The following is a 21,141-nucleotide window of genomic DNA, read 5'->3' on the forward strand; positions in this document are numbered from 1 at the left end:
GATCGGTGTATTTCTTATATAACACCTGCAAAATCCACATCAGTCATTTCTGCCCTGCCTGCTGCGGCATCTCTGCTGCTCCCCCTCTGATCCTGCTCCCCTTGGAGTGAGGAGCCCCGTCGGGGACATCCGTTTCGGGGATGGACGCCGGTGCCCGTCGAGCACAGAGAAGTCTCCGCCCCGAGGGAGCGGCCGCGGTCCCAGCGGCACAGCCTCGGTGGGGCAGGGCCCGTCCCGGGAAGCGCGGCCGCCCGCGCCCTCCGCCGCCGTCGCCTCAGCCTGTCAGGCGAACGGCCCCGTCCACCTCAGGCGGCGGCTGGGGGAGAGCGGCTCTGTGGCGTCATCAGCATTGCGCCTGCTCCCGGGTCACGTGGTGGGGGAGGCCTTTCCCCGTGAGCGCGGGAAGCGCCGGCCCAGAGGTGGGTGCTGTGCTGCCGCCGGCCCGGCCCGGCCCTTCGCTAGGAGCCGGCCCGGGGCTCTCCTTACCGCTCCGCCGGGGTGTCGGCGTGGCTCGTGGGGTCTGGGGAGCGGGTCTCGGTGCGAGGCTGCCGCCCCGTGGGGTTTGGGGGGGCTCCGCCGGCGAACCTGTGGCCTCCTCAGGCCCCGCTGAGCGTCCTTGTGAGGATTTTCTCCCCAAAACGTTTTTATTTTTATGCAGGTCTCCTTAAGCAAAGCAAACCGTCTTGCTGTCTTAAGTACTTCACAAGAAGTAGTAGTTCAGTGCAGTTAAGCAAGTAATCTCTGCTCATGTTTTGACATAAGTGGGATTCTACTTCATCAAACTAGCGGCGCATCAGCATTAAAACATGGAAGTATTGTGTTGGTGCAGTGAATAGTACTTTTACACTTAGTTAGAACTGTTATAAAAACAGCAAAAAAGTGTACTTGTACTTCAGCTGCTTGCGGATAGATGAACTGGCGATGCTTGTCCTGACCGAAAGGGTTCACTGGGCCCAGGTTGCCCCCTCAGCCAGGGCTCTCGCAGTTCCCGGTCCTCGTGACCAGAGCTGCCTCAGAGCCTTCTGTGTCACCGGATCAGTAATGCTCATCAGCTGCAGCCTCCCAGGGAGGATGGGGACCTGCAAGGAGCTGTGCTGCGGGTGTTGCTAACTCCTAAGGAGCTCTTGTATTCTTAGTTTTCCTAGAGAAACAGCAATCCATCTGAGCATTGCTCAGGTGACTTTCATGATGGAAGGAGTAGTTCTTTCTCTTGCTGAAGAATACTGGAAGTAGCTGAAATTTCTGCGTGTTCTGCAATTCACCACCTTTCTCCACGCTACAGTATCTCACTCTTGTGGGATTCAGTACTGGCTACCAAAAGAACAGGGGAAGATTTGGCAAAAATGGCAGCACTGAAGGCAGAAGTACAATCCAAAGGTACCGGTGGCCAAAAACTCAACTTCCTTTGTTTAGAGGATGTGTGTAGCAAAGCATTGAATCAATATGGACTGTTTCTCTTCAAGATTGAAAATTATTGTAAGAAAAACGAGAGTTATTTTTAGAAGGCCTTTTATGAATAGGTAGTGCTTTTTTGGCTTTGGCATTGGGAATTTTGTTTCTGTTCAGTCTGAATTCTGTGATGGGGTGAGTGAAGCTAAACGAGGTGGATGCTTTTTGGAAGAAAAAGAACAGAAGCAGATGGTGAGGAGGAGAAAGTAAAAATAGGAAACATGAAACATATATTGTTGGAGATGCTGCTTTTCTCTAGTGAAAATGCGCTAGCTTATTGGTTTGATTACTGCTTGTTTGACTGTTCTTTTCAACTTTTTTTTTTTACTTCATGTTTTCTGCATGAAAGTTTTCATTGCGTGTTAGGTACTACCCAGCATAATTTAGTTGCCTTTTAATATTAAAAAAAATTACTAATTCTTTGCAGATATGATGATAACTTAGATGAAGGACTGAAGAGATGAAGCTTGTGTGAAAGAATTTAAATGTGATGAATCATCCTCAGCAGCGATTGATAAACGTAAGAAATTCTACTTTTGTATTACTTAGTTTACACGGATCAAGATGCAGTGAGAATGCAGGTCTTGCTAGACTTCCATACAGCTAATTTTTCTTAAAACCTCTTAGAAGGTAGTTCCTGATTTGTATCATGAAGGCCCAAATGACTGGGAGCTCAATTTTGAAAATGAGCATGCTTTCTGAAAGTCTACACTTTAAACCTTTGTGTCAATCTATCTTTTGTATACTGTTCTTAATAAATTGGGTTGTTCTGAAAGCATTAAGGATTTTAACGCAAGCAAAGACTTGCTGGAATGAATTGTGTGGTGATAAACCTTGTGGTTTTCAACTTTATCCTTAGTTCTCTTTATTAAATAGTTGCCATCGATTCTGTTTCAGGTCAGAAGGGAAACAGACTGGTTAAAGCTATTAATGAGAGTTGGTCTTTGGGGGGGGCTAATTAATATCACTGCTGTGCTGTATTTTTTAATGGGTATTTTTAATGGGGTATCAGTTTTGCACTGGAACATGGAAATATATGACTTTGTGCTAGTGTCATAAATCACTTCTTGTCTAGGAATAACACTTTTGTAACAAATGGCTGAAAAAGCAAAGTGAAGAATCGCTGCAGTAGGATGTTATGAATATTAAGTGGGGTCTAAAAGGGATTCAGTTCATGGAGCATAGGTCTTTTCATGCCTGCTTTATGTAATGGTTTGGATTCATCCTCTTGTCTTCAAAGTCCTTAAATAACCAGTAACCGGAAACTGGGAGAATATACCAGATAAAGGATCGAGAATCCCCGAGCATTCTGGAAACAGGCTACTTAGCTAGATAAACTTGGTCTCTGTGCGGTAGACAAATTACTTACTATATGAAGAAGTTTGCATTAGCATTCCCAGGGAGCAGTTTCTCAATCCCATCTCACAAATATACGTAAAACATGAAATAAATGGGGAATTTAAACATTGCTGGGTTTACTGATTGCTCTTGTAGCAACATAGGGCATTTTATATTGAAAGTTACATGCTTTAGGGACAGTAGGCTTCATAAGTTTGTAAGGTACATTATTGCTATGCTTACATTTGGAAACTAAATATGCAAGAGCTCAAAGATAAGATGTTTGCTCTGGAAACTAATGTAGCATAGTACGATATTTATTAGCAGAAAGGTGACAGTATACCCAAGATTTTCAGTGAGAAGTTGATGCTAAGAGGAGGGAGCGAGCTTAAGTAATGTAGCAGAGAGACTGCTATGAACTACGTAAACTGCTCAAATTCTTTCCTGCATGGCTGCAGTTGCGGTTCGGGAGGAGGCAGTATGCTGCACCTGGTGCCCTCAGTTACATTGCTTTGCTTTGCTGTGGAGGAAAATGAACCTTAACCTTTGCTGAGCCTGGGGTATTGGCTTTGAAATTTCATTCCTAAGTGGCAGCTGCTGCTGCTGTATAACATACACTTCGTTGTACTAGGAATGCATGTTTATTAAAGGACTTGAGTGAAACAGTTCAGGGGCAAAATATTAACCTTACTGACACGGACATCCAAGTGGTAAAATCAACATTAATGTAAGTATTGGCGGGACTAAAAGCATTCCCTTGCTGTGTCTGACACAGCCAGAATCAGCTGAAGCAGGAGAAATTAATGCTGGCTAGCAGACCTCCTTGATGAGAGGAACAGGAAAAAAAACCACAAATATGGCAAGATGCATTAACTTGAAAGCTTTGATTTTTTTTTTTTCTTATCTATTAATTCATTATTGAGAACACAGACATGCACCTTTATTTTTAAATGCTGTTTTTAACTTTACAAGCATGCATAACAGCAGTAGCTTGCTTAACTTAGCATAAAAGGTGAGTCGCTGCATACTTGCTTTTGTTGCAAAATTACTTGGTAGAAGTAAATGTTGTTAGTGTACCCCCTTGCTTCTCCCAGCAGCTTTGTGATTTCAGGATAAACAGGAACTTATAAGGACACAACAGCTTTTAGTGGTTAATGCTGTTCCATTATTTTGAAGGTGAATCTACTTATACAATAGACAATAACTGTATTTGTGAAGGCAATCAGAAGAAATAAGGATGCAAAGCCTCTTGAATAGTCATATTTATTTGGAAACAGCATGACCAAGTATGTATTTTACAGAAACAATGGTGATAGAGGAGGAATTATCTCATATTTTACGTGAAAAGGGTAAAATACAAGGGATTATCTTTATATGCATGTATCACTGATCATTTGTGCTATTTTGAGAGAACCTCAATGTAATTATGCTACGATGATTCTTTTAAAACTTACTTCTCTATTAACTCACACACCAAAATGTGTCATGAAAATCTGCTCACGTGCTGTTGTTGTAAATGATAAAAGATAGCGAAATATATTTAAGGACATGATGGCTTTTTTCTTCAGTTCTTTATTTTCAAGTTATGTAAATGTTGGGAAAAAAACCAAAAGATTTTGCTTTGGTCAAGTTATTCAGCTGATTCAGCAAATGCAAATAAACGTTTCTATCAGCCTTCAGTCATCTACTAGTTCTTGAGCTAACTTGTCTGACTTGTGAGTCTACCAAAACTAAAGTAATAAAAAATAAATTGACAGGTATGATTGTCCCTCTCGTTGCTTAGATAAAATTATCCATAGATATCGCTAGCTAACTTGGTCTGTCTTTTCAGTCATTTATTTAACAACGCAGTACATGTAAGCAGAAGCGCATGGAAGTGCCGAGCAACTGGTAGAACGCACGCCATGTACGGTGTCGTCGTTATAATACATTGTGACAACACGGATTCCAAATTTACATTTCCTTTTCTTTTTCCTCGTGTCACTTATTTAATATTTCCCTTCCGACAGGTAAGTCAAATTTCAAACGTTTTCTGCTCTTCAGAGGAAGATTATAGTTTTGTCTCTGAATCTGGCCTTTCAGAAGGTAAAATAATAATACAGTGTTTCTGCAGTTCATACTGGGAATTGTTGCTTGGAAAAACTGTGTGGTGTTTATTGTTTGTAACACATTTACTGAAGTTTGATATTAAATGAGTATTAGAAAACATACCGTGTTACCTGCTTCCTCTCCGCTTCAGTAACGTGAAGGTATCAGTTTTTACCTCAAATGTTCTTTCAGTGGATGTGGTTAGTTGCACGATTTAACACTTCAGAAAGGCGTTTGACCAGTTTCCCTCGAACTGGTGCCCGACCTTTGCGAACAGGCCCCGCTCACCTCCTCTTGTGAGCACTGAGCCGGGCCTCCTCTTGCCTAGGGCGGGACGAAGCTCTCGCACCGCGGCTCTTGCTGCGGAAGGACGGGGGGGGGGTAAGCTCAGCTCCGAGGATCCGGAGGGCGAAGCCCGCTCGGGGCTGGCGGCGCAGATTAACCCAATTAGCCCCCGGTCGTTAGCTGGAGGCGGATGCGCCGTGTGGCCGGAGCCGCCTTTACCCGAGTCCCACCTCCTGCCCGGGGGGCGGCTGCCGGCATCGTACGGGAGCACGGACACAGCCCGGGGGCGGCGCCGCGGGAGCGGTCGGTTGGCCCCGCTCCACGGCTCCCGGCCGGCTCCCGGAGGAGCGGCGGGGCCCGCCCCGCCCTCACGTCACTGCGCGTCATCAGCGCGCGCCGCCCCCCCGTCGGTCACGCGCCCCGTGTTTACCTCCGCCGGGCGCGCGCCTCCGTCGCTGCCGGTGCCGCGCGGTGGCGGTGGGGCCGTGGCCGTGGCGCGGCGGGTGAGCGGCCCACAGCGGCGTCCCCGCGGAGGGGGGGCGAGGGGGCGGCGGGGCGCCGCCGGGGCGGGGGGAGCGGAAGGGGCCGGAGGCTCGGGAGGCGGCGGGGAGGGGGTGTTCCCCTCAGGGGCGGCGCCGTCCCGGGGCCCCGCGCCGTGGCCTGACTGGAAACGGCCGCGTTCCCAGCCGCCGCCTCGGCGCGACGGGGCAGGGCGGGCAGGTGCGGCCGCGCCTGCCTTCAGCCCGGCCTGGGGCGGGGGGGGTGTGGGCGCGGCGGCGCGCCGCATCGGCCGGCCGGCTCTCGCCTCGTCGGTCGGCGGAGCGGCGGGTGCCGCGTCTGCCGCGAGCCGCCGCCACTTAGAGCGGTTTAGGTTCTTAACCTCCTAGGAGCAAAAGGCTTACGGCGTTTGGCGATCGGTTTCCGCTGTGATGATTCGGAACGCTGAGGTATAATCCGTTGCTCTGAGCTACGTCGCACTAAATAGTCTTTATTTCTAGGCTTACGATGTCACTACCGGCAAAGAGATGTGGAAGGCCCCCAGTGTTGTCATTTCTGGAAAAGAAAAAGAGAAAGCAAAGTCTTGATAGAAGAAGGGGGAAAACAAGGATTTATGTGGGAAATCATATTGACCGATGGTTGACACTTAAGGAAAAGTTGGATTTCAGAAATGATGCAGAAGTTGCAGGGTTTTTACTGGACTTGTGAGTAGGCTGTCGCAATGCTTCTCTGTTTACTAACACCAGGTAAATAATTCTTGGCGTTAATACCAACTGTGTATTTTCTTTCTAGGTATGACAGCTACGACCCGTTGTCAAAAGCTCCGATCTGTTCCCTCCCTGAGGGTGTGAGAAGAATTACTGTGAAAGAAGAAAGAGCATTGTCAGACAACGCTTCTTTAATAGCAGCTGATGGAACGTTAGTAGTATACTCTCTTTACATGTGAAGGGCGGACAAAATACTTTTCTTGATAGTACTTAAAAGACTGTAGCTGACACTTAAAAAAAAAAATGGGGTGGAAGTTATATAAGAAAGAGGAAAGTATACAGCTAATTTTATTAAAATGGAAGATTTTTTAATATCCTTTGTAGACTGGCATATGTATTTGTTTTGTTTGTATTGTTGAGCACATAGTACTAGTCTGGATGAAATAGAAACAAAACTTCTTTGCAGAAGAAATGTTTCAATTAACAATTTGGGTTGTGTTTGCAGGTATGACAATGATGACCACTTGTCTAAAGAATCTGCTTGTTCTGAACTTGGAGATGTGAGAATTGTAACTGTGAAAGAAGAGAGAGAGATGCCACATGACTGCTTGTCAACAGAGACAGATGACACGTTAGTGATACTATGGTTTTTTGCATGGTTTGCATTTGAAAATACTTTGTGTTGATTTTATTATCACTTTTAATTTTGTTTATTAGAAACTCATGTCATCCATGCTCTGATTCGTTATCTAAAAACATCTCAGTACATAATTGTTGGTCCAGTCCTTCTGAGGCAAGAATCTGAGAGAGATTTTGGGAAAGTTGTAAGACTCTCAGAGTACACACAGCAAACCCGCTTGTTCAGTGACTGCCTTCCCTAATTGTATACAAGATTCATGAGTGGAACAAGAAAATAGCTAGTACTTTACACGTATCCTAGTCACTTTGGTAAGCAGTTAGATTTTTACAGTAGTACAGTCTCCAGGCAAGTGCAATTGCGCGTGCTTTAACCTTTCTCAAAAGAAAAATGTTTCATTGTTGACTGAGTGCTATTACATACAAAGTGACGTGTTAACCTATCTAAAAATAGTGCCGTGCTCAACGAGGCAACCACACCATCAGTCGACTGCTGATTTCTTTTACTGCAGTGTCATCAGTAACTGAGGCATTCACAGTTGAGATCAGAGGAGCCTCAAATAGGTATGCTTGTCCATTACTCTTTATTTAGGTTTCAATTATCCACAACAGTGTTACTGAATAATTGTAATTTCGTCCATGTCTTAGTTACCTGACGTTTAAAAAAATGTATCTTTTAATGTGTGCAGGGGGACACTGAGAACCTAGGACATTACATTGGCATTGCATGGTGTGTCCAAACCCCTCGCTAATATGGTGAAGTATGTAACACATGTAGCATGTTTGTCTGAATCTCGTTTTCCGCTGTGTTTTTGCTTGTGACTTTCCTAATTCTTCTTACTTTTGATTTTAGTAGGTGAACAAGTTGGGGTTCTGAAAGCAATTCTGTGGCACAGAAGAATTCTTGGAAGCTAGGTCAGGAGAAAATAAATACCAGTGCTGATGAAGCTGACAAATTCAAGTACATTCTTCAAAATAGCATTTTTCTCTGGCAATATAATTTTAGTTTGGAGTGCAGCAATAATTGAATTCCTGGGACTGATCTGATACAGGTGAGACAGAGGGTTTGTTCTTAATTGAGTGCTTATTTCAGCATTCTGAGATGTGAGAAATATTGTGAAAAGTTCTTTGGTGTGAGAAAAACTTTCTGTTACCCTGAAAGGTAAGGTATACGATGCTTTGTTACAGTCTCATGATACCTATGTGAAGATGTCGGACAAATGATCAGGCATGTATGCAGTGGTAATTGTATAAAGCTAAGAAAATGACAGCTGTCTACAAATAAAGAGATTCAAAAATAAGAAGAGTTTTACGGGACAGACATCCTAGGGCATGCTATGTTACCTTAGGGAAAATTTACCTACCAGGAGTAGCCGTATAGCCTCTCTATGAGGAAAATAATTGTTTTGTGTTTCAGTGTCTGAACACCACATCACTGGTAGTGCTTTTGGGTTTGTTTTTCATTCACAGTATAGCAATGAGGTTATTGAGGGATTCTTATCAGCTGTGGGATATCCGTACAGTGGTCAAGTGATTTGCCCAAAGTCATGTTGGTAGCTGAACATGGGTCTTAAAAGTAAGACTAAACTCAGTTACTAACTCAGTGTTTTTAGATGGGTGGGCAAAATTCTTAATTGTTGTAGAAAATAGTGGTTTTCCTTTGGAAAGGAACAGTGGTTATGTTAATGTATACTTTTTTTTTCCCTTCTTGTTTTTTAAAGGTGTGGTACTGTACTTCCTATTGAAGGGTGGAGACAAAGGCAGGTATTTCCTGCTTTCCAGGCATTTGGGTGTCATGTTTTCCTGTTGCTGTTATTGTTTTGGGCCTTACAGAGTACGTCTTTTCATTCTATGCTGCTATATAGGGGCCAGGAAAAGAACAAGGTCTTGTTGAAGGGGCTTTAACGAATTCTGAATTAATAGTCATAAAGCAGCTGTTGTATTCTAGGCCTTTTACTATCTAGTCTAGTTTTAGGTCGGCTAAACAGTTAACTGATAAGGAACTGGAAATATCAAAGATGATGGAGAAAGAACACTTAAACTCACCTGCTTCATCAGTGGCTTTAACGTTTGGTTTCTGTCTTGTTTTTGGAGTCTTGCCTGATGATGTTAGCTTTCAAGGGTTGCTGTTGTAGAGAATTAAGTTGATGGAGAAACAGTGAGGGAGTCAAGTAGCAGGGATTTCAAGATTCTTGCCAGGTGAAATGGTACGGGTTTTTGAGTTCTGGCTTTTGTGAAGAGTTGGAATGTTGAAATAACACAGGAAGAAAAGAATGTACGGAAATCTGAGATAAAGTATTATTAGCAGGGCATAGCCAAAGGGAAATGTTAGTGAACCATGTCCAGTTAGGTTCCTGAAGACCTTCAGTTCTTCTCTAATGCTTCTTCTGTTATTAACTTCCAACTTTAACATTTGGAATACTAACCAAGCTACAGTCAAATTATTTTTCTGGTTTACGATGTAACAAGTGCAAAACTGTCAAAGCAGATAATAAACAAATTATTGTTTTTTTTCTTTAATGTTTGTTATTTACTCTAACGTTAAGATTGAAGAATGATGAGTCAAAGTAGTTGAATAGGGTTTTTTGAGGAAGCTTTGGGAGATTTGGGATTCTTTTACTTCTGCAATATTTGAGTGACAGATATTCAAACACTCCTTTGCTTGGACCTTTATTAATGAGACAGATTCTCATGATAGAACTGACTTTCCTGGGATTTGATTACGGAATGTATCTCTTTTTGCCTTGATTCACTAAGAAATGAAAGTGAATACAAATACAAAATAAATACTCAAAAGTGTCACAGCAGTTTGGTGAGGAAGACTGAAACCCGTGGGATGAGTTGGTGTCAGTCATTAGTAAATGAGTAGTTGGGAAGCCCCTACTTTGAAGGTAGGCTTCGGCTTCAGTTCCTGTCTCTCCTAAAACGGTAGTGGCAACTCTTTTTATAACGATTTTTGCTACATAACTTTTCTCACAATCATGGGATCTTGCAAGAGTCTGTATTGCAGAACTTCTCTATCTTAACTACTCTGTTGTCTGAAAAGTTGTAGGATTACTGTCCAGACAAGGCAGTTTTAAAGTGTAATTCCCTAACTTGGAAAGAAAATAAACAGTCTTGAGGAAATGTCCAGCAAGCTGTTAACGCTGAAGACTTACCCTGACACCAGTGTGAACAGCTGAGGAGTTTCTTAGCAAGCAGGAAAGTAAAAATTAAATTATATTTAAAAGAAAAAAACAAACAAACAAAAGATAAAATAACCTGATTAGTAGGACAGCTTCCTGTGCTCTACCAACAAATAGATTTTCGATGGTTTATTTTGACTAGTCTGCATGCAGACTCTCTTAAGTCTGGCCAAAGTATAAAATAACAATTCTTAATTGAACTAAAAGACTCTGCATGTATTGTTTTCGGTCTTTAGTGTTCACAGTTTGTTTTTAATTAAAAAAAAAAAAACACACACACACCACCCACCCCCACCTCCCCAAACCACAATCTGTGGTTATTTCACTAATGTAACTTGAAAGTGAATGTCTAACACTGCTTTTCCTTACAGAAAACTAAGATTGAGTGGTTAGTCTAAGACACTTAATTAAATAATTTACTTTATTGTAATGATAACTGTTGATCTGTATTTCACTATGTATGTATATACATCATAAAAACAGAAGATGTTGGTCTGATTATATGTATTGCACATACAAAAGCACAAATGGAATTATTGTAGTATTTTTCATTATTTCATGGTTAGAAGATGATATTAGGGGCATGTACTTGCTTAAACATACTTTGTGAAACAATGCAAACGTATTTCATATTTAGATATATGAATGTCACATTGTAACTACTATCATTGTGTTACTTTTCAGGGTGACCAGCAAGAAGAAAATCAAGCTCTTGCATAACAATACTGAGGCAGTTTTTGGTCCGTTTTGATTTTGCTGTGAGGGTATTGTGAACTATAAAGAATTACTGTAAGTTGTGGTATGAAATTCCATGTCACTTGTTGAACGGCACATTAAACTTAATTACCTAAAGTTTTATTGTGTTATGTTAACACTAATAAAGTGTGTGGAGTGGATTATTTCACTGTGAGAGTGTGTACATAGTTCTCAGAAGGGCAACAAGTAACAAGAAGCCAAAATGCTAACAGGTATTGCTCAAGCTCATTCAGAATTTATTAACTTTTTGTAGGGTGTGTTAACGAAAAAGTTCCTCACATTTTTTTTAAAAGTTAAAGGGCTAAAATAAAAACAACATTCTAGTAGCAGTTGCAGCATCAGGCATGCTTCCATCCTGAATGCGTTTCTTAGAATGCTTTTTCTTAGGGAACAAATTTAACATATCCCACCTACTGGAAGGTATTCTTGCAGGTTATTGATGCACTTAAAAATGATGGGTAAAAACACTGGACTGTATAGTGTGTTGTTTTTAGTGCCTTCTAAAAAATGAGTAATCAAGATAAGATACTATGTCATTTATCTTAATATATTTCGTTACTGAATAATTTGATCTCTTGCTTTGGCTTTTGATACTACTTAAGCTGATATATGATGCCTCTTAATTATTTTCTTCTCTTAACAAAGATGAAATGTGTGGAGTACTTTCAGTAACTGAAGTTCAACAGAATAGCATTGGCAGTTCTTAATTTGTTTTGTAGTTACTAAGTATGAGTAATCCTGGAAAGTTTTTAACTGAGAAACTGTGAAATTAGTATGATTGTATTTAATATGTTTGTCAGAAGGACAGAAACTCCCAGTCTTGTGATTTTTTTTTTTTTTCTTCCCTTCAACCACACACTTTCATAAGCATTTAGGTCTTGATCTTACAGTATTCAAGCCAGCTGTTTTTTCCCATCAACTTACATTAGAACAGCCTCTCTCTATGCAGAAATTCCCCTAATTAGGTCATTACACTCAACATTCATTTTTTTAACGAGCTACTTCACCTGCTATAAGAAACTGCTGCTCTTAAATATTCTTTGTTGCTTTTGAAGTATCAAAATTCAATGTTACCTTATTAACATATCTTTTGCCAAATGTTGCACAGATAGCTGCCTTTTTTTTTTTTTTTTTTTTTTTTTTTTAAAGAAAGCAGAGAAGATCATTTGTTGAAGCTTTCTCAAAATGAAAATGTCACTTCTCATGTCTTTCTGTGTTCTCTCTTTGGTCTGTACCTTCCAAACTTTTTACTACCAAGCAGTCAGTCATGTCAATGACTCGGTTTGGCTCACAGAAAAAGTATGACTAGTAACACTAGTTCTCAGTGAAGTGTCTTTCAGTGCTCTCAGATTTCCTATTGTCACTGTCATCACAGTGAAAAGGGAAGAGGACTCGGCCTTCGGTATAATCAGTTACATTTTCCTCCAAAGTCTGCAAGATCAGCAGAAGAATGTGCAACTGCAGTAGCTTATTTCAGTGAGGAGCTCTGCCCTTCTTGTGGCATTTGAGCGCCATCTTGTCAGCCCCTTCAGCCTAGTTCTTGTGCCTTTATAAATGCACACTACAAATATTTATATTTAATGACTTACTCTTGTGGAAGCAAACTAATACTGCAAATGTGTGATGTTTTGAGGTGCGCTCACTACATAAAAGTACTGGTAGAATGATTATTCTGGTGCATAGTACTTGAAGATAGTATGATTCAGCCCATACTAATGTGTTTCCCCCAAACCCTCCCAATTAGACTAGCACTTCGTGCTGAAGAAAAGTCAAGAGAAAAGTAGACTTTTTAAAATTTCCTTTTGTAATGTTATAATATGCATGGATGATACATTTTGGGTTGTATCAACATATGCTTTTGAGTATCTGACTTCTGTAGAGCAGAATATTATCATTAGTATTTTTCAGTAAATGTTGCAGAATAGTGAATGGTAATGATTCTGAAACAAGATTCTTGCTTCTGCCAAGAACATGACGAGCAGTGGCTATGCTTTTGTCAAAACAGCCGAGTAAGTTTTTCTGCACCTATGGGTCTATGGGAATTGCTGAACTTGAATATATTCAAATGTCAGAACTAAATCTATAAAAATTGTTTACACTGTTGTTCCAATGATAGGTTAAGAATATACACATAAAAGAATTACTCTAAGCAAAATAGTTAGTTGGGTTCTTGGCAATACTGACTATAGGTTTCTGACCTAAGTGCTGTGAAAATGAGGAAATTTTCTGTATGCGTTTATAGTGAAATGCAAACAGTGGCTGTAAAAACACCGAATTTTTTTTGTTTTGTGTTTGTAATGTGACTTTACAATGTCCCAGTTGGTTTCCTTAGAACTATGGATCTATCAAATCCTTTGAAATGTGAGTATTTAAGTATGTAAACTGGGAAACTTCCATCCAAATAAGAACAGGTTCTGTGTGAGAACTTAAATTTCAAACCATTAGCTAAAGAACTCAAGTTTCAACACACCAGTTTTCATACTACTAACCTTGTATTCCATTATTTTGCCTTTAAAGTAATTTTCTAAAATCACAATAATTATGGTTGTGCTCTTAGCTCAAATAACTTAGTATTACATGAAAAGTTCATAGGTTTTGTTCGGGAAAGGTGATCTGTTCTATACTGTGATTTACTTTTGTAGTAAAAAAACTACAAAACTTGAGAAAAATTATTTAAAACAGCTCTTGCAGCTTTCTTTGTGAAATAAGTAGTTCTGTAGATCGTCACAGACACTACTTGGGGTGGGGGGCAGAACTGAGGTGAGACAGACTGGAGTAGGTTACTCTAGAAAATAAGAAATGTTTCAGTGCCCTATTTCCTTACTGTTCAGAATGGCTGTTTAATTCTTCAGCTCTTTTCTTATTCTGGATGCCTGTCTATAAGGCTTGATCATACAGTCAAAAGTTCAGGAGGAAGCAGAATGCTGCACCTAGACACATTATTTAAGAATATAACAGGGATGCAGGAATCTGGTTTTATTCTGAATTCTTCAGGCTTAGTAGGTCATCTTGTTCAAGTTGCTTCTCTTTCCCCCTTTTTTTATCTTGTGGTAAAATAGGAGTAAATTCCAAATGTAACTTTTATAAGGCATGATCGCTTGTCTGTAAGAAAGATTTTATAGTATGAAAGACTATCATAAGTGTGATGATACTTGTCATCGCTTTTTCAAGAAATGTTCATGTCCTATGTCTGTTGTGAGTGACACATCTTTTGGGCGTCTAAATCAAGGCACCCCGAACGAGTTTCAACAATGTGTCATGTTAAGCACATTCTCATGAGTCACTGCTGAAAATACTGATCAGTGAATGGCGGAAGGGAAAACGCATCAAAGGAGGAATTCCGAAGGTAGGAGTAGTGGAGTTTCAGTTTGAGATGTGTAAATGAAATGTGGGTTAGAGAGGAATGGTGAACCTGAACTTTTTTTGTGGTTTGAGTGGTTACCTGTCTCAGGACAGGCCTGCTTCCTCTCTTTTCTGTTGTCTCAGCAGAAGCAATCAATGTTTCATCCCTTTGTAATTCCAGAGAGATTCCTCACCACTACAGGAGTCAAAGCTCTGGGTAGTGAGGATTGCGTTTTCATGAAGCTGAGGATTCAACAGATAAATTGGACGCTTGTGAGATCAGATAGGGCTGATAAGTGTGAGAATGAGAAGTCTTACATCTTTGCCACCTCACTTGGGTCATAAAGCAATACTTTCTTCTGTACTTCTTGTGTATAAATGTAAGATTGATAGGTATTTAAGATATCAAAATCAGTCTACCACGCAGTGATGTTTGTTATCTTGCTTTACATGCAGTATTCAGTGTAGTTTTAGCTATAGACTGGCTAGGGTATCTAGAAAGAAAGAGGGCAAGTGTGTTTGTATGTATGTACGTGTATACAAACACACTCCCACTCTCCCTTGTCTTTTTATAAAATCATAAATAACATGGATTGGAAGGGACCTCTGAAGGTCATCTCATCCGACCTTCCGCTCAAAGCAGGGCTGACTTCAGTTTGGATCAGGTTACTCGGGGCCTTGGCTAGCTGAGTTTTGAAAATCTCCCAAGTATTTTATAGAATTGTGAAATGTTTAATAGAACATAGGATCCAGAATGTAAGATTCATCATGCGTTACTGTTTTCCATTTTTCTTTTTTTACTGTTATTGTAGTAGTCAAAGTCCCGATTCATGTTTTTTTAAGGTATATGACCTGGCAGTATGGGATTGCTTAGAATAGATTTATGTGGACACCTGAATTATACAACTACAGCCAATTACTGATTTTAATAGCTTTGTCTGTGCTAAATAAAAGCGTGTGTACGTGGAGAACATTTTAAGATGTATCACAAAGACCTTACTTTCTCTGGATTTGAGAGAGGATATGGTCTGAAGTGACATGACCATAGATAATGTGTTAAGTATTCTTTCTTATTTGATTACTATTATGTTTGCTGTTTGTAATCATCTTCTATTTATATTAGCAAAAAACCTTTGGTGAATATGCAGTAGGTAGAGACATTGAAAAATCAGGGTATCTTGTATGGGGATACGATGCTACTTAATTTAGTTACATTGGTTCTTTGGCTTTTAACAGGTTAAGTGAAAACCTGCATATATGTGTCTTTTGCCAGAAAAATGTTTTTTAGATATTTTAAAGCTAACTACAGAAGTAATTGTTTTTCAAGATCGGCTACTCTACCTTTTTGAAGTTAGTGTGTTTTCCTGTTCCTTATCTCCACTCTTGGCAGGAGAATATCCTTGGGATATCTATGAAATCTTCAAGTGGGAGGAACCTCGCCAGCGTAAGTGATGGGCTAAGTTTAGGGTCTGGAACAAAACCAGAGTGGAGAAGCTCGTAATACATGATGGCTACTATTTTCTTAAAATGCCTTTTGACAGACCCAGCTTAACAAGTGCATCGTTATTAAGTCTTACCTTTGTGTCATAAATTGCCAACTAATCCATATGTGTTTGAGCAACCAGGATCACCTGCAAGTCAGTTGTTCCTGACAGATGTCTGCACCCCCCAAAGTCATTTGTGTTGTTCCAGGACAAAATAGAGGAGGGAAGAGCAAAGGAGAGAACAAAGGTTGAATGGTGTTTAAACCACTGGAAAAGCTTCCGGTGCTTTTAAATCAGTTTTTCTTACTCTTCATGGGTTTTTTCACAAACTTCTTTTCTATCCTATATGCTCCTCCTTGTTGCAGACATCAGAAGACATTCCAGCAGAAGAATTTTATCTGTGTTTGTAAGCTTTGTTTAAACAATCATTTCAAAACAGTTCTTGAAGTGACCTATTTTTCAAATGAAAACATTCTGAAACACTGAGACAGGAGGTGCTATCTTCAGTAGCAAAAAAAATAAAATCCTATTGTAGTAGGATTTTATTATCATTTAAAAAATCCATTGTATGATAAACTCAACCTGGCTTTGAGAATAGTACAGTAGTAATTCAGCTGTTGATCTGGGATGACTTAAACTGAATCTGTACAGAGCAGCTCTGATACTTCTTGTGCTGTTTTTAATACCAAATTAGGTAAAACTACTTGTGGATAATAGAGTGCAACGTATTTAATATATCCCAATGACTTGTCTTTCCTTTGCTTTTCCAAAAAGGCAGCTGAAAGTACAGGTTGCAGTAGATGATTCTCATAGGTGAAAATGTTTCTTCTCTTCTAACATCCTGAAACTTGTGATTCAATATGTTAGTGTGGTCTTGCAGCTATAAGCTTGGACAAGATTTTAGCACAAATACCTCAACAGATTGCACTTTGGTTGTGAACTTTGATATACATCAAGACAGCTGTGGAGGTAGCAGCAGGTGTGTTTTTATGTATGTGTAGAAAACATAACTGTTCCTGTAATTCATGTAGCTGTTGTCTACCTATATCTAAAGTAGTCCTAAATCAGCTTTAAAGATTTGCATAACTTTATTTCAAGATTGATGAGTTTGGTGCAAATATACATACAGGAATAAGGTACTTTTTTTAAGATCGCTTCCAAAAGCCATAGCCAGAAGAAGATCCCTAATCAAAGTCTAAAAACGCTCTAGTGAATGTGCATGGTGTTCTTACAAGCTTTTCATACCAAGACTGTATGCTGATTGCAAGGTTGTCTATTCAGGGTAACGGGAATACAGGGGAGTCTGCTGTGTTTGGAAGGGGAGGCCAGGGCTCGCATTTCAGCAGCGCTGCTTATGCAGCTGCTATGCTCCCCTTCTCTTCCTGGGCATTTATTCTGGTCTCACCGTGGTCTCTGATAGCACAGCACTTTATGAGTCCATGTGGTAAACTGGGTACGGGAACTCATCTGGCTACAAAAATTCACCCTCAAAATGGTGGTGTCATTTTTCTTCATTCCTGTCATTGCCTTAATCTGGTTTGTCGCTTAGTCATACAAACATCTGCTGGCACGACGGGAGGTGCTGTAAGGATGGGAACTAGTGGCGAGCTCCGGAAATGACACTACCATTGAAAGCTTGCTATTGAACTGGTGGCTAAATATTTATCTGTGACGTGAAATGCCTTTTAACCTTGTAGTCATTCATAAAAGCGTTGAGGAAAAAGCTGATCCAGTTACTTCAACTATTATGTCAAGTTATTCTGGGATTTTAGGCAAATAATACCTACTTTCAGTGACAAATTAAAATCTTATTGAGCATTAGAAATAGGATAGTAAGGGTTTAACTTAAAATTATGAGCTTCCAGAATGCTGTTTTTAATAACTTTTTTTCTTCATTTGCCCACTTTGCCTCATCCATTCCTAAAAAAAACCCAAAACAAAACCCAAAACAAGCTGGAATGAGGGGGGGGGGGGGGGGGGGGAGTTTGAGAGGATACTTAGTAGATGTTTTAAATTCACTTATTTCAAAATCTGATTACTTTTTGATATCAGATCTTTTTTGTGTGCAAAATGGCAGAGGTAAGTTCAGAATGCAGTGCAGCGTTGATGCATTTAATGGTGTAGTGAAACCATGAGTTCTCAAAGAGGGTAAGTTTTCTATTTAAAATTCTGTATTGGGAATTGGAGGGAGAAAAAAGATTATTCTATACAAATGTGTTCCTGGTTTGGATGTCCGGTGATTCTTTCTCCTCTCCTGCATACCTCCATTCTAACCTTGTTTTATTCAATTACAGTTTCTGGGTGATGAATAGCACAATGTATGCATCTGTATTGTGGCATATTTTTTTCCTTCCCCTTTTGTGTACTAAAACCCTGCCTCGGGAATTACTGTAACTCTTCTATTGGAAATAATAGCCTTTCAGTCTTTTCTTACAAAGGAAGAAAATTAATGGAGTGAGATTTTCAGCAACATTTACGTTTTTAGGTTTGTGTAAAGATGGACAGAATCACAGATGTCTGATTTTCAGAAAAAGTTGAAAATCTGTGAATGGAAAATGGTATCTGTAGAAGTAACTGAAGACTGTTACTGGTGTTAATTATAGGAAGCATGTTCTTATCTATATTTGCTTTTTCTTTAATCAAAATAGAGGCGAAATGAAAGAATGAGACTGTGTAAATCATGTGACGTTACAGAAACATGCTTTGGTTGTACAGGGGCTGTTAGGGTAAGAGACTTAGTATGTTACCAAATGCAGTACTTAAGGGTATTCTCATACTAACACAAACTAAATTCATAATCATAGAATCATTAAGGTTGGAAAAGACCTGTAAGATCATCGAGTCCAACCATCGACCCAACACCCCCATGCCCACTAAACCATGTCCCTAAGCGCCTCATCTACTCGTCTTTTAAATACCTCCAGGGATGGGGACTCAACCGCTTCCCTGGGCAGCCTGTTCCAATGTTTAACCACTCTTTCAGTAAAGAAATTTTTCCTCACGTCCAATCTAAACCTCCCCTGGCGCAACTTGAGGCCGTTTCCTCTCGTCCTATCGCTTGTTACTTGGGAGAAGAGACCGACCCCCACCTCGCTACAACCTCCTTTCAGGTAGTTGTAGAGAGCGATGAGGTCTCCCCTCAGCCTCCTTTTCTCCAGGCTAAACAACCCCAGTTCCCTCAGCCGCTCCTCATGAGACTTGTTCTCCAGACCCCTCACCAGCCTCGTTGCCCTTCTCTGGACACGCTCTAACACCTCGATGTCCTTCTTGTAGTGAGGGGCCCAAAACTGAACGCAGTTTTCAAGGTGCGAATAATAATGCTGCCTTCAAAGCTTGTCCAACCTGAGAGTGGGCCGAAGTTCCCCCTTTTGAAATTAAAAAAGATGCTTTTATATTGATCAACATTTCTATTAAAAGCTAGAGGAAGTAAAACACACAAAAAAAATCCTCCCTGTGTTCAGTCAGACAGGAAGACCATCACTGACCCCAAACTTGCAAATAAAATCATTACTGGAGAGCTCTGTAGCAGAATATGACAAAGTAAATGCATTGAGTTACGTGTCACAGGTCAGTTTGCATAACTGTGCTTGCATTAGTAATCAGTTTGATTCCTGCAAATAGCTTCTTACTAAGCATTTTCTGGGGAGAAAAAAAAAAAGCTTTATTAAGCAAAATAAAGACAGTTTGAATGAAAAGTGCCATTAGGGGTGTGATGGGGAAAATACAAATAGTCCCTTGAAACTGATTAGAAAAGAGTTAAAAGTTCAGTTGAATCCATGGAGCCTGCCAACATGCTAATTAAACCATTGAGCTGCTGGCTTAGTAGTAGTTGCGTTTTTCAAGTCATCTACCAGCACTGGCCAACCACAAGGAAATGAAAGCAGCCTGCAGTGTAGGATTTGTGTAGCAGTTCTATTTACAGAGATGTTCTAAAATTAATATTCTTATGGGGAGAAGTGTTTTGCAAAAATATTTTGCATCAGAAAAGTTAATGGTGATGAGTGAAAGTTGACCGATTTCAATTTTGTGTCCTTGGGAGAAAGGGAAATATATATAGTTTAGCTGCAGCCTACTAATACTTCAACTCTACTTCTACTCACAGTTTTTAGTTTTGTTTATGTCTTAGGATCCTGTTAGAAAATGGCTAGGTTTTTTTTCCCACCATATTTAGGTTTTATGGTTGCTATATTGGCATCTTGTATTTTCAGTAGTAAACTGTAAAGCTTTCGTACTCACAAGTTTCAGGTTGCATAAACAGCTTTTGATAATACCAAAAAGTCCCATTGCTGATGCTATGGTATATGCTATGCTACGTAGTTGACGTATGTTACAGTTTTTTCTCTAGTGCTATAGTCCATCCTCAGAAAAGCTTCACATTTATTTTTATAGTATTATTTATTATTGTGTGTGTATATATATTACATATATATAAATGCTTCTGTTCATGCCAGCTTTCCATGACTTCTGCTGAGAAAACTTTTTTCTTCTATTGTTTTTTTTTTTTCTGAGCAACGTGTTTGTTTTTCCTTGACCCATCTTTTCATCTTACTCGGTTATTTAATGACAAGCAATGATGAACTGTATGTCGCTAACTGAAGCAACAGTAAAAACTACAAGTGAATTGTTCCACATTCTTCTTCTGTTCAGTTTTGTTGTGATCCAAACAGGCAGTTCCTGTTGGCAACAGGGCTGCCTCACAAAATGCTGTGTAATGACTGTCACTCAAGAACACCGGTAAGAAACTTCAGATCCGAGTCACGCAGGGGGTTGTTTATTTGCTGATCTGAATACAGTCTGTTGCATCATTCCTTTCCTGAGAATGAAATGCAAATGGAAGAGTATAATCTCAAATTAACCACAGGCTAATTCAATTGGCAAAAGAAATGGAGGTAGAGTAGGAGATGAGCTTTCAAGAACTTGAGTCCTCAGAGGAGAGATTTATCCCTCTGTCTGTTGGACATCTGTCAGTAATTACTGAGCATCAGGGGCTTTCTGATCACAGACTTGCTGGTTGGCTGTTCTCTAATACACCTCCTACAGCGGTCTTTGACTGCTGCGACTCATCTTCATTTTTCTGCCCCGATCTTGATATTTCACTGACCGTTTGTTGGTATTCTGAATATCTGCAGAAGGGAACCATTTTCCTCATGTTTTGTTCTGTTTTTCCCTGAGGGACTGACCTTTAGAGTGGTTATTATGTATGACCCAGGGGAAGATTTAGAAGTAAGTGACATCCTTCTGCCTCAACATTCTTTTCTATTTGTAGTAGATGTAAATTGGTTTTCATTGACCTTTTTTTTTTGTTCCCATCGTCAAAAGGATTTTTGGTATTGATATTTCGACAACTCTTTTTGAAAAAACTGAACAAACAAA

At 40.2% G+C, this 21,141-nt stretch overlaps 1 protein-coding gene and 1 long non-coding RNA gene across 7 annotated transcripts; both read left to right on the top strand.

Moving 5' to 3' along the window:
- The first annotated feature begins 375 nt into the window (after positions 1–375).
- Positions 376–4,989, top strand: LOC143167974 (uncharacterized). Its single transcript, XR_012996644.1, has 4 exons — positions 376–419; positions 1,137–1,377; positions 1,877–1,969; positions 4,797–4,989. It is a non-coding gene; the product is annotated as an uncharacterized LOC143167974 (long non-coding RNA).
- A 611-nt stretch (positions 4,990–5,600) lies between these two features.
- On the top strand, positions 5,601–11,068 carry LOC143167966 (uncharacterized). 6 transcript variants are annotated; one of them, XM_076353965.1, is made up of 9 exons: positions 5,601–5,663; positions 6,159–6,362; positions 6,451–6,576; positions 6,871–6,996; positions 7,456–7,565; positions 7,691–7,762; positions 7,855–8,053; positions 8,723–8,761; positions 10,871–11,068. In XM_076353965.1, the coding sequence occupies exons 2-5, from the start codon at positions 6,166–6,168 to the stop codon at positions 7,496–7,498; spliced, it is 492 nt and encodes a 163-aa protein (XP_076210080.1). In that variant the 5' UTR covers positions 5,601–5,663; positions 6,159–6,165; the 3' UTR covers positions 7,499–7,565; positions 7,691–7,762; positions 7,855–8,053; positions 8,723–8,761; positions 10,871–11,068. The 6 variants fall into 6 exon arrangements, with proteins under 6 accessions (XP_076210080.1, XP_076210079.1, XP_076210081.1 ...); XM_076353964.1 differs by lacking the exon at positions 8,723–8,761; XM_076353966.1 differs by lacking the exon at positions 8,723–8,761 and having other exon boundaries at positions 7,858–8,053.
- The last annotated feature ends 10,073 nt before the right edge of the window (positions 11,069–21,141 follow it).

Source organism: Aptenodytes patagonicus, chromosome 16 (assembly GCF_965638725.1).
Source record: "Aptenodytes patagonicus chromosome 16, bAptPat1.pri.cur, whole genome shotgun sequence".
Classification (NCBI taxonomy): domain Eukaryota; kingdom Metazoa; phylum Chordata; class Aves; order Sphenisciformes; family Spheniscidae; genus Aptenodytes; species Aptenodytes patagonicus.

Excerpts from the sequence above, each read along its gene's own strand:
- LOC143167966 (XM_076353965.1), top strand. The coding sequence starts at position 6,166 with ATGTCACTACCGGCAAAGAGATGTGGAAGGCCCCCAGTGTTGTCATTT. Across the intron at positions 6,363-6,450 it reads GCAGGGTTTTTACTGGACTT|GTATGACAGCTACGACCCGT; the intron begins GTGAGTAGGCTG and ends TTTTCTTTCTAG. Across the intron at positions 6,577-6,870 it reads TTAATAGCAGCTGATGGAAC|GTATGACAATGATGACCACT; the intron begins GTTAGTAGTATA and ends TTGTGTTTGCAG.